The sequence below is a fragment of the Phascolarctos cinereus genome, unplaced genomic scaffold, assembly GCF_003287225.1.
Source record: "Phascolarctos cinereus isolate Bilbo 61053 unplaced genomic scaffold, phaCin_HiC Scaffold_4;HRSCAF=312, whole genome shotgun sequence".
Taxonomy (NCBI): Eukaryota; Metazoa; Chordata; class Mammalia; order Diprotodontia; family Phascolarctidae; genus Phascolarctos; species Phascolarctos cinereus.
In genome coordinates, this window is record NW_027555847.1 from 109,193,230 (window position 1) to 109,214,189 (window position 20,960).

The following is a 20,960-nucleotide window of genomic DNA, read 5'->3' on the forward strand; positions in this document are numbered from 1 at the left end:
CAGCTAGTAAGTGCCAAGTGTCTGAGGTGGGATTTGAACTCAGGTCCTCCTGACTCCAGGGCCAGTGTTCTATCCACCGTGCCACTTAGCTGCCCCTCTCACGACTCCCTTAAAATACATCTGTTGGCACTGCACAGAATTTTCAGAAGCTCTCTTCTTGCAGGTCTCAGTCTTCTGGAGGGACAGTCAAGGCCCATCACCTGGGAGCAGTTTCAGATAGTAGACAATGATGACATCAGTGCTGTCCGCCTGGTTACTGTTGATGGCTTACAGCATGGGCGACTTACTGTAAGAGGTAAGCAGACCATTATTCTTTGCCTCAGTTTAATTCCCAAACCATTTATTGAGGATCTACCATGCTCAAACTATGAATGAGTGCTGTGCTGTGCTGAGAATACACCCACGGTAATAACATTTAGAGGAACCAACCTGCGCTTTCTTTGCCGTAGAGTGCTCCTGCCAAGGAAATCTTCAACTCATGCAGATCAGCAATTGCTCTGCAATCTGTAGTCCTTGAGAATCTCCTGGGGCATTACGAATTTAAGTGATTTGTCTGGGGTCCACTGTTGTTGTTCAGTCACTTCAGTCATGCCCTGTTCTCTGTGACCCCATTTGGGGTTTTCTTGACAAAGATACTGGAGTGGTTTGCCATTTCCTTCCTTCTCCAGCTCATTTTACAGATGAGGAAACTGAGGCAGACAGGGTTAAGTGACTTGCCCAGGATCATACAGCTAGTAAGTGTCTGAGGCCAGGTTTGAACTCAGGAAGATGAATCTTCTTGACTTCAGGCTTGGCATTCTATCTATTTTGTCACCTAGTTACCCCTACCTGTCTCAGTAATGGAATCTTTTTTGTTTGTTTTGGTTTGGTTTTTAGCCTATATTTTGAGTAACATTTTCTTCCACCTTTCTTAGTTACATATTTTTCCTGATAGGCTACAATTGCTCATTTGTCAAACCAAATATTTCCCTCTCATATTCTTATCCCAAGAAACAGTTGTTCCTTTTAAATTATTTCCAGTGATTTAAAAAAAATAATTTCTAGGGAATGAGTGCTCACTTTATTATATGAATATACAAAGAATCTATGATTTCCTAAGCCTGGAAACTCCTGGTATGGGAACTTCTTCCACTTTTGCATTTTCCCTACTTATCTTGTCCCAGGAGTTAACTGAGTCTTATAGTTAACTGAGGTTAAGTGTTTTGACAGGGGTTCCACAGCTAGGAAATTTCAGACAGGATATGAACCCTACTTTTCATGATTCTAAACCCACACCATCCATTATTCCATGCTGCCTCAATTATTTGATTATGCTTATTAATTACTCTTCAGATGGAATGGGCCATAGCATTAGAAGATGTAGCTGTTATTACTCCCTCACTAAAGTTCTTCAGTAGTTCATCTTGCTGTGGAGGTCACCTGGGCTCGCAGAAAGTAGGCATTGGTAGACAGGTTCTAACAAGCTAGAAAGGCATTTCCTATAGAACCAGGATGTATGTCTGTTTGAGAACCAGCCTTGTTATATTCAACAAAACTTATCACTAGAAGGCTGACAAACTTACCTGACAAGAAAGTCAGACATTTTTCACAAAGTCTATAGAGAGAGCATTCTTATGGGTAAATCCTAGATCTCTAAAGTGAAATACATGTGTATAAAAATATAAATGTTTTTCTAAAATGTAAATAAATATGAATGATAAATAAATCTGATACACTTAATGCCAATAATAATCATAACATTTATGTAGTGCTTTAAGGACTACAAAATGCATTAAATGTATTATCTCATTTGGTCTTCACAGTAATCCTGTTAAGTGAGTCCTAATATCCCCATTTTACAGTTGAAACCGTGATCGAGAGTTAAGTGACTTTTGGTCACAATGGTGAATTATTTTGGCCATGGCAACTCATAAACCTAAGGGAGTTGTTATCCTCATTGATGAAGAAGGGTCAGTCAGTCAGTAATTAGCAATATTCATTATAACAAAAAATAAGTCCTATGCTTTTTGATTTTATGTGGTTCCTTCTGAAGAGTCCAAGGGGCTTAACATAATTATCCTCATGGCAAATGTGCCTTATTGGAGATTCAAAAGGAAGACCATGATTTATCACCATTTTCAAATAGGAAGTCCAAGGGTAAAGTGATTTATCTAGTTCCACACAAGGTCTGAAATAACTTCCAGATCTTATTCCAATGTTGTCCACAACCATTGTCCTACTTCTGTATAGCTAATGTAAGGGTTGGGATCAGAGAATAACAGATAACTCTTGTGCATATAGTGGTTGTTACAACTACAGGATGTGTGGAAAGCAACATGGTCACTCCTTATTGAGCTCCCAGTGATCTGTCCAAATGTATGGTGCCATTTTTATAGTAGTCACAAATGAATAGGAAGGGCAACCCATGATTAAATGATGTCCTGAGTTCATTTGGTAGGGCCAGCATTAGCTGTATCACTTTCCATGATGACCCCTCAAAAGGAGAGTCCAGCTTGAATCCAAACCAGCATTCTTAGTTCCATTACAGGAGAAGTGAGTGAGCCCTAGGCCCTGCCACTCCCAGCTAGACCACTGTTGGCCTGGGTCCTGACGTGGGGGTCATTAGTCTCACTGTCCAAAGATGACAAACAATAGGGCTTCTGTGTACTCCACTACACCTAGAAACATCTTGGTTATGATAACCAAGGAAGGAGCCCTGAACTAGAGGCAGAGAACCTGAGTTACCATCTTGAGTCTGCTTATAACTTACTATGACCTTGGACAAGTCATTTGCCCTCTCATGGCCTCAATTTTCTTATCTAGACACTGAAGGTTGCATTCAGTGTTCTCTGAGGTCCTGTCCGGCTCTAACTTTCTCTGTGCTAACTGATTGCCATGTGTTTTTTCCTGTAGATTCTTCAGACTTTTATCTCAACAATTCCTTCCCTTCCTTTTCTTCCAGGAGGGAAAGGCTTCATTTTCACTGTGGCTGACATTCAGGGTGGGGCTGTTCGCTACCATCACGATGACAGTGACTCCACCAAGGATTTTGTGGTCTTCAGGATTTTTGATGGCCTCCACAGCACCCGCCACAAGTTTCCCATCAATATCCTGCCTAAAGATGACAGCCCTCCTCTCCTCATAACAAATGTTGGGATTGAACTTGACGAGGGGCAAACAGTGCTCATCCAAGGCTCCATGCTGAAAGCTTCTGACGTGGACTCCAGTGACGACTACATTTTCTTTAATATCACCAAACCTTCCCAGGCTGGAGAAATCATAAAGAAGCCAGGGCCAGGATTCCTGGGTAAGCCAGGAGACAACTGCAGTGGGATAAATGTCCTTTTCCCTTTTCATTTTTTTTCCCCAGACAGCTTCTTTCATGTTCACTGAAAACCCAGTTTCTTAAAAAGTCTCACATCATTATGGAATTTGTTTTTTCAGGTACTCTTTTATAAACTCTCATTAATTTAGAATGCTCTAGTCAGATTTTTTTTTTTTTTTGCTAATTTGGACCTGGGCTGGGCTTTTACACTTTGTGTTGGGGAAGGAAAAAACGTTGGTCAAGGAAATTAATAGTGTTAAAAGTATTAAGAGGGGGGATTATGGAGAAAAGCAAATTGATTTCAGACACACAAAAAGGAACTTTTGCAAGGTCCATTTACATGAACCATTAATGTGTTAATGACTGATGTTTCTTATATTTATTAAAGAGGGTAAGTGAGAATCTCTACTCAGCAACAACATATTAGCATTGAGAAAAATTAAACTTCTTTTTTTTTAAGTTACAATTTGGATTTTCCCCCCCATCCTACCTTACCTCTCTTCCTTCACCCCAACTATTTCTGTAATTATTCTGCACCGGTGAGATTTAATCGTAGCATTTATTGAGTACCCTCAGTGTGCGTGGCTTTTAGTAAGCATTGCCAGGTAGGTTATCCTAGGGTGCTAGGCAGAGTGTTGCTGAAGTACATGGTGTTCTGTGATCAACAGGCTATCCAGTTCCTGGTTTTCTTCAGAGAGATCTCTTTAATGGGATTATCTACTATCGACACTTTGGTGGAGAAATATTTGAGGATTCCTTTGAGTTTGTCCTGTGTGATAGCCACGATCCTCCCAACCTCTCTGAACCACAGGTAAGAGGACCTCTTGGAACATTCTTCGAAGAACTACTAGGGAGGTATCATGATGTAACAGTGTAGTATTTGGAGTCAGGAATATGGGGGTTTCTAGCAAGTTACCTAACCTCAAACCGCTTCAGTGTCCTGATCTATAAAATGAGAATAATAACACTTGGAATCTATATCTCACAAGGTTATTGTGAGGCTCAAAAGAGAAAATGAGTGTGTAAAAAAAACACTTGAAAAATGATAGTTTTAAACCACTTTGAAAAAAATGCTAGGTAGTGTTATTTTTTAGAAAGAATGGATGATGTTCAAGTGGCTTCTTTGAGGAAGTAAAAATATTATTAACTTATAAGGAAATCATTAAAATATAATACGGAAATCTATTAAGCAAATTTTTCTCAAGTGACAGTTGTAAAATCTTAGTAGTTGAAGTAAATTGAAGTCAGGTCAAAAAGAGTGAATGGATATGCTCTGAGGTTTAAGTTTTTGTTTGTTAAAGTTGCATGTTGCCAGCAACGATCAAGTGAGCTCTCTCTTTAGGGGAGGATTTGCAGAGACAGATTTTTGGCTCAGTGTAAGAAAAAAACTAACAATTTGGGCTGTCCAAAAGTGGTTTCCTTAGGAGAGAGGGACCTCCCTCACACTCCAGATTTTCAAGCAAAGGCTGGATGGCTGCTCTGGGGCTGTGTATAGAAGGGATTCTAGCTCAGGGAAGGGACTGAACAAGATGGCTTCTGATAGTCCCATCCGTCTCTAAGACTGTGACTGTTTCTGTGATTTTTCATATTTCTTCTGCCATTTGCCTTTATTTTACATTCTTTCTTGTGTCATTTTTGTTTGGATATATGATTTATCTCCTCTATTGGATGATAAATATAGCGAGGCCAGAAATTATGCACTTTTTCATCTTTGAATCTCTCCCATCCCCTAGCACAGAGAATTGAACATAGTAAACATTTAATACTTAAATATTTCAATAGATTCATGTTTTTACCAATCAACCAACCAATAAGCATTTATTAAGTGCTTACTATATCCCAAGTACTTGGCTAGTCACTCAGGATGCAAAACAGAACAAAAACATCTCATACACTCATGCTTATGTTTTAATGTAGGAGATTACATGGCTGTAGATGCATATAAGCAGTGGGTGCAGAGTAGGGAGACAATAACCTTAGAGGGGAAGCATTTCATTAATAGTTGCCAACTGTACAGATGATGACTTATCCACAGTTTCTCATTCTGCGTGACTTTTTTTTTGTGTCTTCTCAAAAATCCTCCATAAAGGCTTTTCCCTACCCCAATGGTGGCATTCTACATCTTTTAACATTTTGTGAACCCTCAGCATTTTCAATGGCTTCCTATTACCTCTAAGATTAAAAAGAAACTCCTTATTTGGCATTTAAGAATCTTCACAATCTGCTTCCAGCACACCTTCCAGTATTATTTACATTACTTGCCTTCCTACACTTTGTGTTTTGGCCAAAGTGGTCAACTACTGCTTCTTGAAGTTGACATTTCATTCCCCCACCTCCATGGTGGCCATCTCCTTTGCCTGGAATGCACTCCCTCCTTAAGCTACCGCTCCAAGTACTAATTTAACCACTGGATGGCAGTGCTGCTCCAACCTGATCTTATTTACCAAAGGCACCAGGCATTGAAAAGTTCTAGGTTCGCCATGGCAGTTATGGGCTCCTCTCCATACCAGGCGCTCCTGGGAAGTGTCAAGCTATTTGCAGTACTCAGAGAACTGATGACCTTCTCCTCCCTAACCTCAGCTTTATGGATATACACACCCTCAGAGGCTTCATCAGTTGGGATGGAGGGGCGGAGGCGTAAACTTGAGACATGAAGCCTGTCTTTCAGATGAGGCTTCAGATGAGATACAATTCCTGTTACATTTATCTTCCTTCAAGGCTCAGCTCAGGAGCTATTTACACAGCCTTTCCTCATCCCACCTTCTTCCCTGCTTGTTCCTTCATCAGATTAACTTTTACTTATCTGAAGACACATAGTCAGTCACTTTGTATTAATTAAGTGCCTTACAGCCATATTGTGTGATGACTGACTTTCAGACTTGGCTCTGCACAGCAATGCAAGACTCTAAGACAACTCCAAAAGACTCATGATGGAAATTGCTATCCACATCCAGGGAAAGAACTATGGAGTCTGAATGCAGATAGAAGCATACTATTTGCTCTCTTTTTCCTTTGTTGTTTTGTTTTATTGCTTTATTCTCTTCCCATTAGTTCTAATTGTTTCTTACATCATGACTAATGGGAAAATATGCTTAATAGGAACGTATAAGTAGAGTCTATATCAGATTGCACACCATCTTGGGAGGGGAGAGGAGTGGAAGGGGGAGAAAATTCTAAACACAAAATCCTATGGAAGTGAATGTTGAAAACTAAAAATAAATTATCAAGAAAAAACAAAACAAAACAAAACAAAATTAAGTGCCTTCTGTATTCCAGGTGCTGTGCTAAGCCTTGGGAATACAAAGAAAGGCAAACAAATTGTTATGAGACAAATGTCTTCTCTCTGAGTGCCTGTGGTGGTAACCTCTACCTAAAATATATTTATCACAACACAGACATTATGGAGGTAAAAAAAATAGGATTTTTTTCTTATGGTGCTCAAGCGTAGGTTCAGGCCTCAGAGAAAACCTGAATCCCAATTAGGACCCTTACAAATCCTCTTATAGGTGAAAATACAGCAGAGTGACAGAGAAATGACTCTTTTACATATTTTAATCTTGTATATTCCTCTTAGGCCATAAAAGTTAAAGAGAAGATAGATCTATAATCCCATGCTTCCTTCAATGTCATAAAAACTGAACAAACTTAGTTAAACAGAGCCATAATCTTATACATTCCCTGATCTCATCAAACAAACTCTTTAGGTAAACTAAGTCAGGTTACAGATTAAGATGCATTTAGAGGTTTCACAAATAGGACTGATTGAGGAGGAGGATTTACATGCTGCCGAGGAGTCAGGGACAGTTGAGATTCTTCCTCTGGCTTTTTATCTAAGGAATGTTTAAAGGCTCTAAAGTAAAATTTCTCATCCCATGGGAAAGGTTTTGGTCAGGCGAGGGTAATATTAACACAGACTTTTAGTTAACCAAAATTTGCAGGAGGAATGGCCCTGGGTACCTAATAATAAAAGGAAATTAAAAACTCCTGTAACAAAGCAAAAAACAGTCCGTGCTGTTGCAGAGATCACAGTCTAATAATGGGGGAGATAACAGTCAAACAGCTATGTACCAGCAAGATAAATATAGTTAGATTGGGAAGTGGTTTCAGAAGGAAGACATTAAGATTGAGGTGGGCTGTCTCTATAGAATGTAAACTCTCTGAAGCCAAGAACTGTTTAATTTTTGCCTTTGTATCTCTACTTCTTAGGCACTGTACCTAGGAAGCATTTAAATGTTTATTGTATTTGAAACTGAAATTGAATTTGAATTTGAAATTTGAAATTTCAATTGAAATTGAAAAAGTGCAGAGCTTCTATGAAGATCTTGACATAATCTGTCAAAGCAAGATTTGGTGCCTTTAATACAAAGGTGGGCCCAGGGGAGGAGAGTGAAAAATATGTTGAAATAGATATACGTATACATATATAAAGAAAATAACAAAACAAAAGAAAGAAGCAGAAGACTTGTAACCTATTCAGAAGTTTCATGTTTGATATCAGAAATACATTCATCAACCAAAGAACACTAGGTATTAATCATAGGCAGAAAAGAAATGAACAGCTGCTTAGAGGGGAATCATTCCTGAAGTATCAACCAGTTATTGTTTCCAACTCTTCATGACCCCATTTGGGGTTTTCTTGGCAAAGATGCTGGAGTGGTTTGCCATTTCCTTCTCCAGCTCATTTGCAGATGAAGAAACGGAGACAAACAGGGTGAAGTGACTTACTTGGGGGTCATACAGCTAGTAAATGTCTGCGGCTGGATTTGAACTCATGACGATGAATCTTCTGGATTTCAAGCCCAGTGCTCTCTATCCACTGTACCACCTAGCTGCCCATCATCAACCAGAGCAAAACTCAAACTCATTGCCAAATTAGAAGTAAGAATAAAGATTAGAAGAACATATTGCATACACTTAAAGTAGCTCCAACCAGACCTAAGTGAATAGACCATTGACTCTCAGAAATGAGAAATGGATAAAAGCAAGGATACTGATTCTTGAGACTGCTTGATTACTAGAAAGAACACTAGCTCTAGGGATCTAGCACTAGGATCAAATTCTAAGCCTGCCGTTTACTTTCTCTGTGACCTTGGTTAAGTCACTTAATTTTTAAAAAATTTCTCTCTTTCTGGGAAATAATGGAGTTGGACTAAATTATATATAATAGAATTATAATTTAATTTATATTATATAATATAATTTATATTATATAATATATAGTATACATATATAATATAATAAAAAATAATGGAGGCTGAGGTCCCTTACCCACTCTGAATTTATGATCTTATGGTTTTAAAAAGAAGGCTAAATGGCAAGTGACCAAAAAACAGGGGGAAGTGGTTTTAAAAAAAATGTAAGAGTTACAGTGGTTTGGAATGTGAGAGAATCAGAAATGAGTGGGAAAACGTTCAGTTTATCTGCTTATTAGCAAGTTACGTCTTCTATTTATCACATCCCTTTATCCTCTATCTTGCTAACATTTTATTTGGGAGTTCTGGTTTAGATCAATGATAGAGACCCCAGTTAGCCTGACTATAAGAAAAGTAAATATTTATGGAAAGAGATACCAGGCTTAACAGGGTTTAACAGGATTATCACTAATTCTCATGTTGCGTTTACATAGAAGTAATGGTGTAGATGTAGTCTTGAATTCTGTTCCCATGTAGAAGACCAGAATCTTTTCTTTTTAAACGTATTATAAACCTTTTTTAAAATGGAAAACTCAAGACATTCCCCTATTCTCGTTCCACTGTTACAAATGAGATAGGTCATATTTTATACATGTATAAACACACTAAGGTTAAAACTCATCTCTCAACAGAGAATACCATTACAATGAAAGGTTAATTGTACCCAACATCTATAATTCCTAGCTAATGGGCCAAAGTAGCCATGCTTTTTAGCTCTGATTACAGTGGAATTCTATATAATGAATAATCCAATATGTTTCTATAGTTTGTGTCTGGATATAAGTAATTATCTCCCAGAACAATTAAATTTAACACCTGATTCTATGGAAATTAAGCAGGAAGCAGGGAGGGCAAAAGGTGAAGAAAGGTGAGCTAAGTTTGTCACAGAACCTTTGTTCTGATTGGAAAGCAAATGTCTTCGTCAGAATTCCTAGAGACTAAAGAGTAGATATAGCAATAAAACAAATTTATGAATTGCATTGTTAATTTTTTCTCTACAGTTTCCAAAGAGTCAAAATTGTAGACTCCCAAAAGGTCTTTGGAAAGATGCATGTTAGGTATAAATAGCCTGTAACATATTAGCAAGAAGTAGTGTACATAGCTGTGAGCTAGGAAGTGTCTGGTCAGAAAAGAAGGTAGACAGGTCATGAAGGATGAGAAAGGGGTCACAAATGGACATCTTCAGGCTGCCTTGGTAGCCAGATAATATCAAAAAACTTGGAGGAAATTTTCTAGTATGTGTTAGGTAGATCCTCTGGTGGATTTATGGAAAGGATTAGAAAATAACTGCACAGAAGGAGAAGGCATGAACGGACAGTGGTCTGTACTTTGGAAGGAGTATGCACATGGATAAGATCATGAATCCACTGAAAACACCTAATCTCACATCACCATATCATCCCCATTCCCACCACCATCCCCATGTTTTATTGAGACCTGTGATTTCATTGGTCTAAGGAGCCCCAAGTAAGGACCCTTCTTTCTCCAAAGCAGAAGTGTTTGCTCTGAAAGTTATAGTCTTAAGAAGTTGTTTGGAGCACTTAGAGTTTAAATGGCTCATCCAGGGTCACACAGCTAGTGTGAAGTATGAGGAGCCTAGCCCCGCCTGATTCCCCTCTCACTTCAGGTTTAAAAAAAGATTGTTAGAGTCTAGTCTCTGGCATCATCACCTCCTCTGTAGCACCAGGGTTTCCATTGCCTCATTGGCCCAAGGGAAATCTAAGTGAGCCCTAAGGTCAAGTTTTAGGGTTCTGCTTCGTGATTTATATGGTCATTCATAAAACTAAACCACGACTTTATTTCTCACAGAGGTTTTTTTAACCTCCCACTCCTGAACTTCAGGGTCCTGGAATAGATAGTCTGTGAAATTAAAAAAAAAAAATACAACCCAACCTCCAGGCTCTACCTCATGAATACTCTGATATCAAGTAATGTTGTTGAGATTTGAGTTGGGAGAGCTGGTTCAGATGTGAAAGAATTCACTTAGACCTTCTCTGTAGCCATTGATGATGGGTTGAGGGTGGACCCCAAGAATATTAGAGTGCTACCTAAAACACCTAATGTCCTGAAAGAATTCACTTGGACAGTCTCCAAGTTAAAGAAAGGCATTTATTGGGGTATACACCCAAGTGGGTGTGTTCCCCGTGAGGCAGAGCCCCACTGGGCTCCACTCCACATGGGAGGCAGAACATAGGCTGCAGGCCTTACTTCCCTAAGGGAGCAGAGTGGCCCCCTGCTTCCCATAGGAGGCAAAGGCAGTTGGCCAGGTCAAAGGTATGGTTTAAATACAATTTTATGAAATGGGGGGAAGGGGGAAGAGAATGGGAGGAGCAAGCATGACTCCAAAATGCCTGGGATATCAGGTAGTCTGGAGGTGATAAACAAAGAGAGCAGGAAAGAGGAGGGGAAGAATTATTCTGGAATTGTAGCTGCCTTGTGAAAGTACACAGATAAGTTGGGGGCTTCAATGCATAGTCTTTGTTGATCACTTTTCTGGCTGGTCACGTCCTGCATCCTATCTCCTATCTCATGTGCTGTTTACTCCTTCTCCCTCAAGCACTCTTTTCTACCTCATCAATTTCGTACCTGTGTAAATAGGTGACAAATTTATTTATTTACAAAAAAAAAAAAGAATCAGGCTGATGAACCACCATCAACAATAGAAGATAGCAAAAACAGGATGTGGAGGAAAGAGAAAAGGGGAGAAAGGAGATGCCTAACTTGCCTTTCACAATTATTCTCCTGTCTGGGAAAAGCTACACTTCCCAATGTCCCTCACTGTTGATATGAGATTATATTTGTTAGAGTTTGGACTTGAATCCAGATCTTCCTGATTTTGAGTCTGGCACTCTATCCGCTATGCCAGGGTGCCTCCTAATCATTGAACAATATAATACTTTTTTTTTTCATTTGACTTTCTTGACCTTTAGCAACTCAGCTGGTTTACTTGAAGTCAAGCTTTGTAGAGGGTACAACCAGAGTCACCTCAGGATTGACCAAAGGCCAAGGTCTCATATACAGAACTTGATGTTTTAAGGGAGACCTGAATTGATAAGGTTCTCCTTAGAAAAGGTTGGGATGGGGACAGGAAGTAAATAAGCCTACCTAAGTACAATCAGGGTATAAACTGATAGGTGGAACCGCCCAAATTATAACTGTGAAGAGGAGTGGGATTTGTGAGGGGAGCCTCACTCTTTCCCACTGAATATTCTAAACATTGATACTGGAAACCAAGTCAAAATTGGCATCTACAAAAAGGTTAATTTAATTCCTAATCTGTCAAAATAGGAATAAAACCTACAAAACATATCTCAATTTTAAAACAATGGAGTTGTTTCATGAAAAGTGTTTTTTTTTTTAAACAATAGGACTATGTATTGGAAAGAGCACTGGTTTTAGAGATCTGGTTTGGAATCCAGGCTCCCCTGGTCACAGGAGTGTGACCTTGGAGAAAGCAATTCACCTCTCAAGAATGAAATGAGCTAGGAACAGATTAGGATGACCTATCCAAGACATTTAAAAATTCCCATAATGCTACATGATGTTACTGAATTTACAACCTGTTATTGATGCTTTCTCTCTCCTACTCCTGGGAAGGCACAAAAAGTATAGATTTTACCATTTGCCATTGTGTAGATGTTTAATTACCTTCAATTAAATACTACAAAGATTTCTTAATTGCTTACTATAACAATGCTTTATGCTTGGTGCTGGGGATCCAAAGATGAAAAGTGACTCAGTCCCAGCCCCCTGGAAAACTATGGAGGGGAGGCAATATAGAACATGTACACAATTAAGCATGGTGTAAGGGACAGTGCTATAGTGCCAAAGTAAAGATCTGGGCCAAGTGTGCTCAGCACAGTGCCGGGAACATGGGAGGCATTTAACAAAGGCTTGCTGACTTGACAAAGTGCTCGTGCAACGTTTGAGAAGGAAAAGACCACTTTCAGGCATCAGAGTTAGCCCCATGAATCATATAGCAATTGAGTTGTCTTAAAAAAATGAATATCGTAAATGGAGATGAGTGACAGGGAGCAAATTTTGGGTGAAAGAGATGGTTTGCTTCTGCACAGAGGTGGGAGAGAATAGGATGAGATCAGGCAACAGCTGGTGGCTTATTCTGGCAATAAAATGTAGAGTGGATAAAAAGGATAAATAGAATGGATAAAAAAGTAGTTAGAGTGGATTAAAAAGAAAGCATGTGAAGATTTTTAGAAGATTTTATATACACATATATATGCTGCCTAAACAAAAATAGGAAATACAATTTGGTAGAGATGCTAGAAATATATTTATCGTCTCCATTATAACTTTTTTTATTCAGTTGTTTTCAGTTGTGTCTGACTCTTTGTGGCCCCATTTGGGGTTTACTTGGCATAGATTCTGGAGCAGTTTGCCATTTCCTTCTCCAGCTCATTTTACAGATGAGGAAACTAAGGCAAACAGAGTTAAGTGATTTGCCCAGGATTGCACAGCTAGTAAGATAGTTGTCCTGACTCCAAGCCCAGCTCTCTATCTGCAGTACCACCTAGCTATACTTAATAATAGCTCTAATGACCACATATTTACATTTCTGCTAAATGTATTCTTTAGCAATAATATCAAGTAGCAGGAAAAAAAAATTTGTTTAACTTAGATTCCTGCTCCAGAAAGAGTTTATTACATGCAACAATTATTTTGGAAAAGATTTAACTATCATAATGCCATGAAAGGCAGAGGCTTGGAATACAGCATTGGAATTGAGTTCAATACTTCCACCTCACATACGCCAAATCCTCCCTCCCCCCTATGATTATTAGCACATGATCAAGATCAAATCATTTAACCTCTCTGATCCTCAGATCATTTTCTAAGACCATATCTTATAGATGGGTTGTGACACTGAATGTGTGTTCAGGTTTCTGCCTATTCAACCAGTTCTCCATTTTGCATTCCAGATAGTGGTGATACACATTACCCCAGTGGATGATGAGCTCCCAAAAGAGGCTCCTGGCGTCATTCGGCATTTGGTTGTCAAGGAAACAGAGGTGGCTCATCTCACTAAGAAGCATCTACATTTTGTGGATACCGAATCTCGTGATAGGGAGCTTCTTTACACAATAACAACACCTCCATTTTTCTCCTTTAATTACGGGTATGTTGACTGTAAGTGGACATAAGATGAGAAGGTCTTCTGCTGTTACATTCATTCATCGAGCATTTTACAACACCAACTCCATGCTAGGCAAAGTACTAGGCACTGGGAATACAAAAGCAGGAACAAAATATCTCTTCCCTCAGGTACTTTACCCTAGGGATGGAGAGTTTTAAAGTCTAATGCTTACTACAAAAATACAAATTCTGGATTTGGCCAAGACAATAAGCAAAAGACAACTCTTTATGAAATGCCTTTAGTATGCAGAGTACTATAGTAGATGTAGGGGCAGCTAAGGGTGAAGCGGAAAGAGAGCTTGGCTTGGAGTCAGGGAGATCTGAGCTTAAATCTGGCCTCAGACAGTAGCCATGTGACTTTGGGAAAGTCATTTAACCCCTATTTGCCTCAGTTCCTCATCTGTAACATGGGGACACACTGGGGAAGGGAATGGCAAACCACTCTAGTATATTTCAGAAACCCCATGGGCAAAGCCCGTAGAGTTCAACATGACTGAATGACTGAGCAGCAACAGTAGTAGAAGGGGAGGTATGAAGTTCAGACGGAAAGGGAATAAGCATTATTAAGAGTCTACTATGTGCCAGGCACTTTGTAAATATTATCTCATTTGATCCTCACAAAACCCTGGGAAATAGGTGCTACTATTATCCCCATTTTACAGTTGAGGAAACTAAGGCAGACAGAGGTTAAGTGACTTACCCAAAGTCCCATAGCTAGTAAACATCAGATAGCTAGTAAAAAAAAAAAAGTCACATTTGAATTCAGGTCTTCTTGACTTCTGGCCCAATGTTCTATCAACTGTTACTACCTAGCTGCCTCAATAAGCCATGGGCCCTGCCCTCATGAAGCTTAGAGTCTAGTAGTGTAATAAGCCATGTACACAGATAACTATATTACATAACATTACATGCTAAGAGTATTAGAGATGCCAGTGATAGGTGATCAAAGGAGATAATGCATATAAAGTGGTAGTCATAGAGGCATGAATTATTATTATTATTATTATTATTATTAATATTATTATTATTATTATTAGCCTGGGAGTGTAAGGTCATTACAAACAAGATGGAATCATGAGAAAGGTGGCATTTGAGTTGGATGTCATAGGATGGGTAGGAATTTAGCAGACAAAGATAGAAGGATCAGCATTTATTCCAGGCCCTGGGCACTTCCTCAGCAGGGGTATGGAGGCAGGCCAGTACAGGGAATGTTCAGGGAGCAGAGTTATATGGCATGGATTTAGACGCAGGAGTTACATGATGTGACCTCAGATCCAGCACTGTAGAATGCAGTACGTACCCATGGCCTCAAACTTGTCCTGTGTCAGTCATGGCATCACCATTTGTGTGCAAAGATGAACCATTGGCACCAGGGCCGGAGAAGGTCTGAGCACATTATGTTTGTGCCCTAGACAAAGCGTTAGTCCAGCAGTTTTTGGGATGGTAATAATAACTTCTTTGCTCATGTCAAAAGATGAAGTATTATACTCATTTTCTGAACTATGTTTGGATCAGCAATGATGAAATTGCCTTGGGAGTAAACACGCCAACAGTGCCATTTGGTTGTCTTGGCAAACAATGACAATCGGGAAGTATGTTCTCTTTCTGGCCTGCGCAATTTGAATTTTGAAAATGAGATCCCAGATTTGATGGAAAATGCACTAATTGGTGCTAATTTCTCTCCTTAGTCATTCTGATTCTGGGAAACTGTTCATGGTGGATAGTGTATTGAAGCTAGTCAAGGATCCTGCAGCTCCGGGACTGAGATCATTTACTCAGGTGCGATGTGGTTTATGAATATCAAGTACATTGTACAAAAGATATCTTGATGTTGGGGCGGAGGGGAACTAGGTGTGAGGGACCAAAGTTGGACTGTTTGCCAAATGACCTGGTTATTTTTTTCCTTTACTCACTCTTTCCTTCTTTCTGCCCTCCCTATTGGCCATGAGAAATAGAAGACAGATGTGTCCAAAGTAGGTATGCGGGAGAAATGGCACTCAAGGCAAGAGAGATTCAGTAGCTACAATACAGCCGCTGATAACTTTCCCCCATGGACACAGATTCAGTCATTTGGAACAAATGTCTGTGAAATTTAGAGCGTCAGTAGAATTTACAGTGATGTGTGATGTGAGTGAGGTCCACAGCTCACAGACCATTGGTTATATTTTCAGAGGTCCCTTTAAATTTGTAAATTTACATTAAATAGACTATTGGTTATAAGAAATAAATGAGATAATAAAAGTGAGACCATTCACGAACTGTAAAGTACTATGCAAATATGCAGTGTCCCATCTCTGACACTTACTAGCTGTGTGGCCATGGATATAAATTATCCTATCTCTTTGAGCCTCAGTTTCCTTAACTGCAAAATGGTCACAATAATGCTTATTATATCTACTTCTCAGGATTGTTTTGAGGCCCAAATGAGATAATGTATACAACGCACTTTATAAATTTTAGAACGTGGAATAAATGCCAATTATTATTATTAATGTTAGTAACGAATATTAGCATCTTGACGACAGAGACTACGGCATCTTCATCTTTGTATCTCTATAAGCAGCCTTTCACAGTGCTTTGTGCATAGTAGAAGCGCAGTAAATATTTGTTGGATTATTACTATCTTGCCCAAATTGAATATAACTTTTTAAAAATTTTATTTTTTTGTTACATTTTAAGTTCAAAATATCTACCTCCCTCCTCACCTTGCCCTAGAGAAGGCCACAATTTGACAGATATATCTATATCTACATCTATATCTGTATCAGATGGTGGCATATATACACACATATAGATACACACACATACACGTAGATATGTAAAACCATATATATGCATACCTCTGTTTACTGGTTCTTTCTCTGGAGTTGGTTAGCATCTTCTTTCCAGTACTCAACCACATTCCTCTTTATTGGACCTGTCACAGTTATATTTTACTGAAATAGCATTTAATAAATCAGGGTCATATCCACACTGTAATATAGCTTCAGAGTAGGTCTTGAGTTGAATAGTTTGCAAACACAGAGAGAATGATCTTTCATGATACTCTGGCATAAGCGAAAAATTATACACCTCTGGCAGGGGGCTCCCGTGAGCTCAGAAGTCCCAGAAATCCTTCTATTATTCAGATACCCTGAAAGAATTTGTCTATACTTGCGGGGGTCTTGAGCATTGAAGGGGCTTCTTGCGCAGTAACTACCTCTGAATCTTGCTCCACAACCACTGTGGCAAGCCAGTGATATCTGGTTACTTTGATTGTCGAGTTTGAAAAAGAGGGAAATATGGGGGGTGGGAGTGGTGCTATAGGCAGCTTACCAGTGTAGAGTTTATTAATGAATTTTCAGTGTGATCATTTACATCTCAGAAATCAGCAGATGCTACAAACCAGATCTTTATTGTTTTATTGGTTGTCTAGACTTGTTAAAGAGTTAGAGAAAATATTGATAAAACAGATTAAACTTAATGATGTATTCTGAATACATTTTCCCCATGGAAAGCTTGTTGATAAACATTTCCCATGGCACCCTTGGAAATATCCCTCTTTATTTTGATCCTTCTTCAATGGGAGTCCTACGTTTGGTAGAGCTCCTGACCCCAGATTGCTAGATATAAGTTGCAATGATGTATGAGAACAAAACATATAGAAACACATACTTAACTTTCTTTCATCTGTGTGGCTCTTAGCTGTTGGATGCAGCCATTCAATTTATTTGACCAGATATTTATAAAGCCTGTATGGTGGGTAGAGCACTGTACTAGGTAATGGAAAAGAGATAAGCTTATATTCTGTTAGGGCGATAAGACACAAAGATAGATGTTTACATATACAACATACGTTCTTTAAAGAAATAAAAAATAAAGTGCTAAATGAAGTCTGAGTTGGAGGTTGTCATCAAGTGGATCAGGAAAGGCTTAATGGAAGACATGACATTTAAGTTGGGTTGTGGGTTACAGTCATTTCAAATCAAGTTAGCCAAGATTTGTTGTCTATTGTACTAGGCGTAACATAAACGTTAAGACCTAGTTTTTACCCTCAAAGAACTAGTAGAAGGTACTAAGATTTACTCTAATATTTTAATAAATCTAGAATTCCAGTTGACCACTCTTTCCACCACTAAAGAGCCTAACCTACCTATGCTTTCTTAATTCTGTGTAACTCTTGTCCACGTCTTTCCATAAATCTTCCACAGAGGATCTGCCCAATTCACTGGGCACCTTCCTCTACATATTTTAATATTACATATGACACGTGTTTTCCATCTGATTTCTCCAGCTCCTGTTACAATATCAGTTTACCTACTTTTATGTTCACTTCATCATCTTCACCGTCATCATCATCATCATGATAGCTAACATATATGGCATGCTTTAAAGTTTGCAAAGTGCTTTAAAATATTATCTCATTATACAAACTTGGGCAGTAGGTGCCATTATTAGTCACATATTACAGATGAGGAAACTGAGGCTGAGAGAGATTCAGCACCATGTCCAGGGTCACATGACTAATAACTGTCTGTGGTGCAATTCAAATTCAGGTTCTTCTGATTCTTAGGTAAGCAGTCTATCTATTATGCTACCTACATGCTAAAATATCTTTAATTTACTTGCATGTCATTTCTCACGCAAGAGTCATTGTTGATAATACTCTGCATACCACCTTCACATGCTTTGTGTTTATTATTTTATTGTCCTTCAGGTCACTTGCAATTTTTTCTGAGACCTTGGGTGTTTCATGATATATAATAATACAGCATTGCCAGGAAAACATTGGTGTTAAAAAAAAAAGATAGGATTTCATTGCAGGGCACAGCTTGGGGTCACTGAAAATGCTACACAGTTTCCCAAATGAGATCCTGCCCACTTTCCTCCTCCTCGTCAATGCTAGGCTCCACTAATTGCTTATCTATAAATAGGTGATGAGACACAAATAACCATCCAAGTATAATGTGAAAATGGAATGAGAGCAGTACAAGATGCTCTGTGACTTTCAGATGAGGGGGAAGCATTACTGTCATCTCACTTATTTCCTGATTTGTGAAAAAAAGATGATTTTACCTCTTGGAGACTATCTCAGAAGAAATTTTAAAGTCACATTTGAAAAATGCTCTTTAAGCTGATCATTGCCAATTACCACAAAAAAACTCTGTTGCAAGCTCTTGGTCTCTACAAACTTGTCTTTCTCATTGTTCATTGTCTTTGCAGCATGCCGTAAACCACATGAAAGTGGCCTACATGCCTCCCATGCGAGACATAGGACCCTATCTCCAGCACGTTCAGTTTATTTTCTCCATCAGTAACCAACATGGTGGCACTTTGCATGGAATTTGCTTTAACATTACTATTCTCCCTGTGGACAATCAGGCTCCTGAGGTAGGTGCAACTTTGAAGGGAAGCAGAAAGGGAAGAGAAGGAAGGGCAGGAAGGAATTAGACTAAGGTCTCAAATTTCTCTTAATAGTTTATTTGGCCTATTCCTTTGTATTAATCTCACTCCCCCTCAAAGCTCTCATTAGCCATTGGGCATCCAGGGTAGGATGCGTATAAAATGCTTTCAAACAAACTTTTAAAGACATTCACTGAAGGAGGGGCATGGGAGAGACCCTGGGAAACTAAGTCTCATGAGGGAGATATGCCAAAACACTGACCCCTGTGGGCAGAGCTCCCATTCTTGGCAATGTGGTGTTAAGCTTAATTGTTTCCATTCTGCCAGAGAAGTGTAATGTGCTGCCAGTCCCCTTTAAATTTAAGAGCCTTGGGGCAAAGTCCCAATTTCCCCAGACCATAGAGCTAGAGTTAGAAGGGACCTCAGAGATGAGGTAGCCTAACTTCATTTTATACATGTGGAAACTGAAGTCCAATGAAGTTTAGTGATTTGTCCAGGGTTACAAGGTGGTAAGCATCAGAAGTGGGATTCGAACCCAAGTCCTTTGACTCCAGAGCTAATACTTCCCCTCCCCCTAAAACATTCTTTCTCCCATTAAACAACCTGAGAGTAAGACATGTCACATCTCTCTTCTTTCTATATCTTATGTATATAACAGGGTAGCAGCTCATTGAATTGGATTGAAAAGAATGACTTTTCTTTGTATTTTTTTGAAAATAACATTCTGTAGATGCCATTAACTGGGAATGCAGAGATTTTTACTTCTCATGTAACCGTAGCTCTATTATCTAAAAAGTGAGACTTTCTAGTTCCCAAATGTGGAGATATTTTCAAATTTCATCAATACCTCTTTAATTTTATTTTCTCCTGCGTCCTTGTGTCTCACATGTTGAACAGTGGAAGGAGATTAAATTATGGGTTTCCTAGCAACCAAAAAGTGCTAATTTGCTTTCACTGCAGGCCAGCAATGCTACCATATAATCTAGACAGGCTTTATAATTTTCCAAAAGAAGCTAAAAATGGATTTATCCTTCCTCCTTCCTTTATCACCCAATTTTTAGATAAGCCTTAAGGAACTGTGTGGCCCATAATTAAAATATGACCTGCCACCTGTACTGCTTCTATAGTTATGAGACTGAGATTTTTTCAAATTAAATTAAATTTTTTCAATGATCAAGAATTTATTTTTTTCCCTTTCCCACCTCCTGCCACCCACTAAAGAAAGAGGAGAGAAAGAAAAGAGAGAGAGAGAGAGAGAGAGAGAGAGAGAGAGAGAGAGAGAGAGAGAGAGAGAGAGAGATCATATAAGCAATCAAGCAAATCATTCCCACATTGGGCACATCCAAAATACATATTTCCCATTTTGCATATTGGTCCATTCTCTCTCTCTCTCTCTCTGCAACATTCTTTTTTTTTTTTCAGTCTCCTGGGATCAGAGCTGATTATCTAGTTGATTAGAGTTTTTAAGTCTTTCAAAATCATTCATTTTTATAATATTGATGTTATGGTATAAATTGTTCTTCTGGTTTTTCTTGTTTTCCCCAGCATCAGTCCATACAGTTCTTTCCCTGTCTTTGGACTATTCCACCCTCCCCCACCCCATTTATTTCTACGCACTAGTATTCCACTACATTATGTCCCATTGATAACTAAGGAGATTGATATTTTTCACATTTTTTTATTCCTCCCTCCTTAGAGTTATGTACATCATTAGTATCACCATTGTGGGGCTCTCTTTTCCCTTTCAGTTAACTACGAAGACATTTAAAGCATGATCTCTTGATGTTAAAAGGGAGACAAGCAAAGGAATGGAGTCTCCTCTGCTTCTCTGTGCAGTTGGGAGAGAGGCTAACCATGAAAGCAATACAACATAATAGGAAGAGCACTAAATTTAGACTCGGAGTTTGAATCCTATCTTTGTCACTTACCAA

At 38.9% G+C, this 20,960-nt stretch overlaps 1 protein-coding gene across 1 annotated transcript in view; it reads left to right on the forward strand.

Moving 5' to 3' along the window:
- Nucleotides 1–20,960, forward strand: part of FREM1 (FRAS1 related extracellular matrix 1) — an 82,197-nt gene that overhangs the window by 51,781 nt on the left and 9,456 nt on the right. The window contains 6 exon segments of the mRNA XM_078152489.1: nucleotides 164–295; nucleotides 2,942–3,286; nucleotides 3,973–4,115; nucleotides 13,434–13,630; nucleotides 15,336–15,426; nucleotides 18,850–19,017. Coding sequence (XP_078008615.1) covers nucleotides 164–295; nucleotides 2,942–3,286; nucleotides 3,973–4,115; nucleotides 13,434–13,630; nucleotides 15,336–15,426; nucleotides 18,850–19,017 — 1,076 coding nt within the window.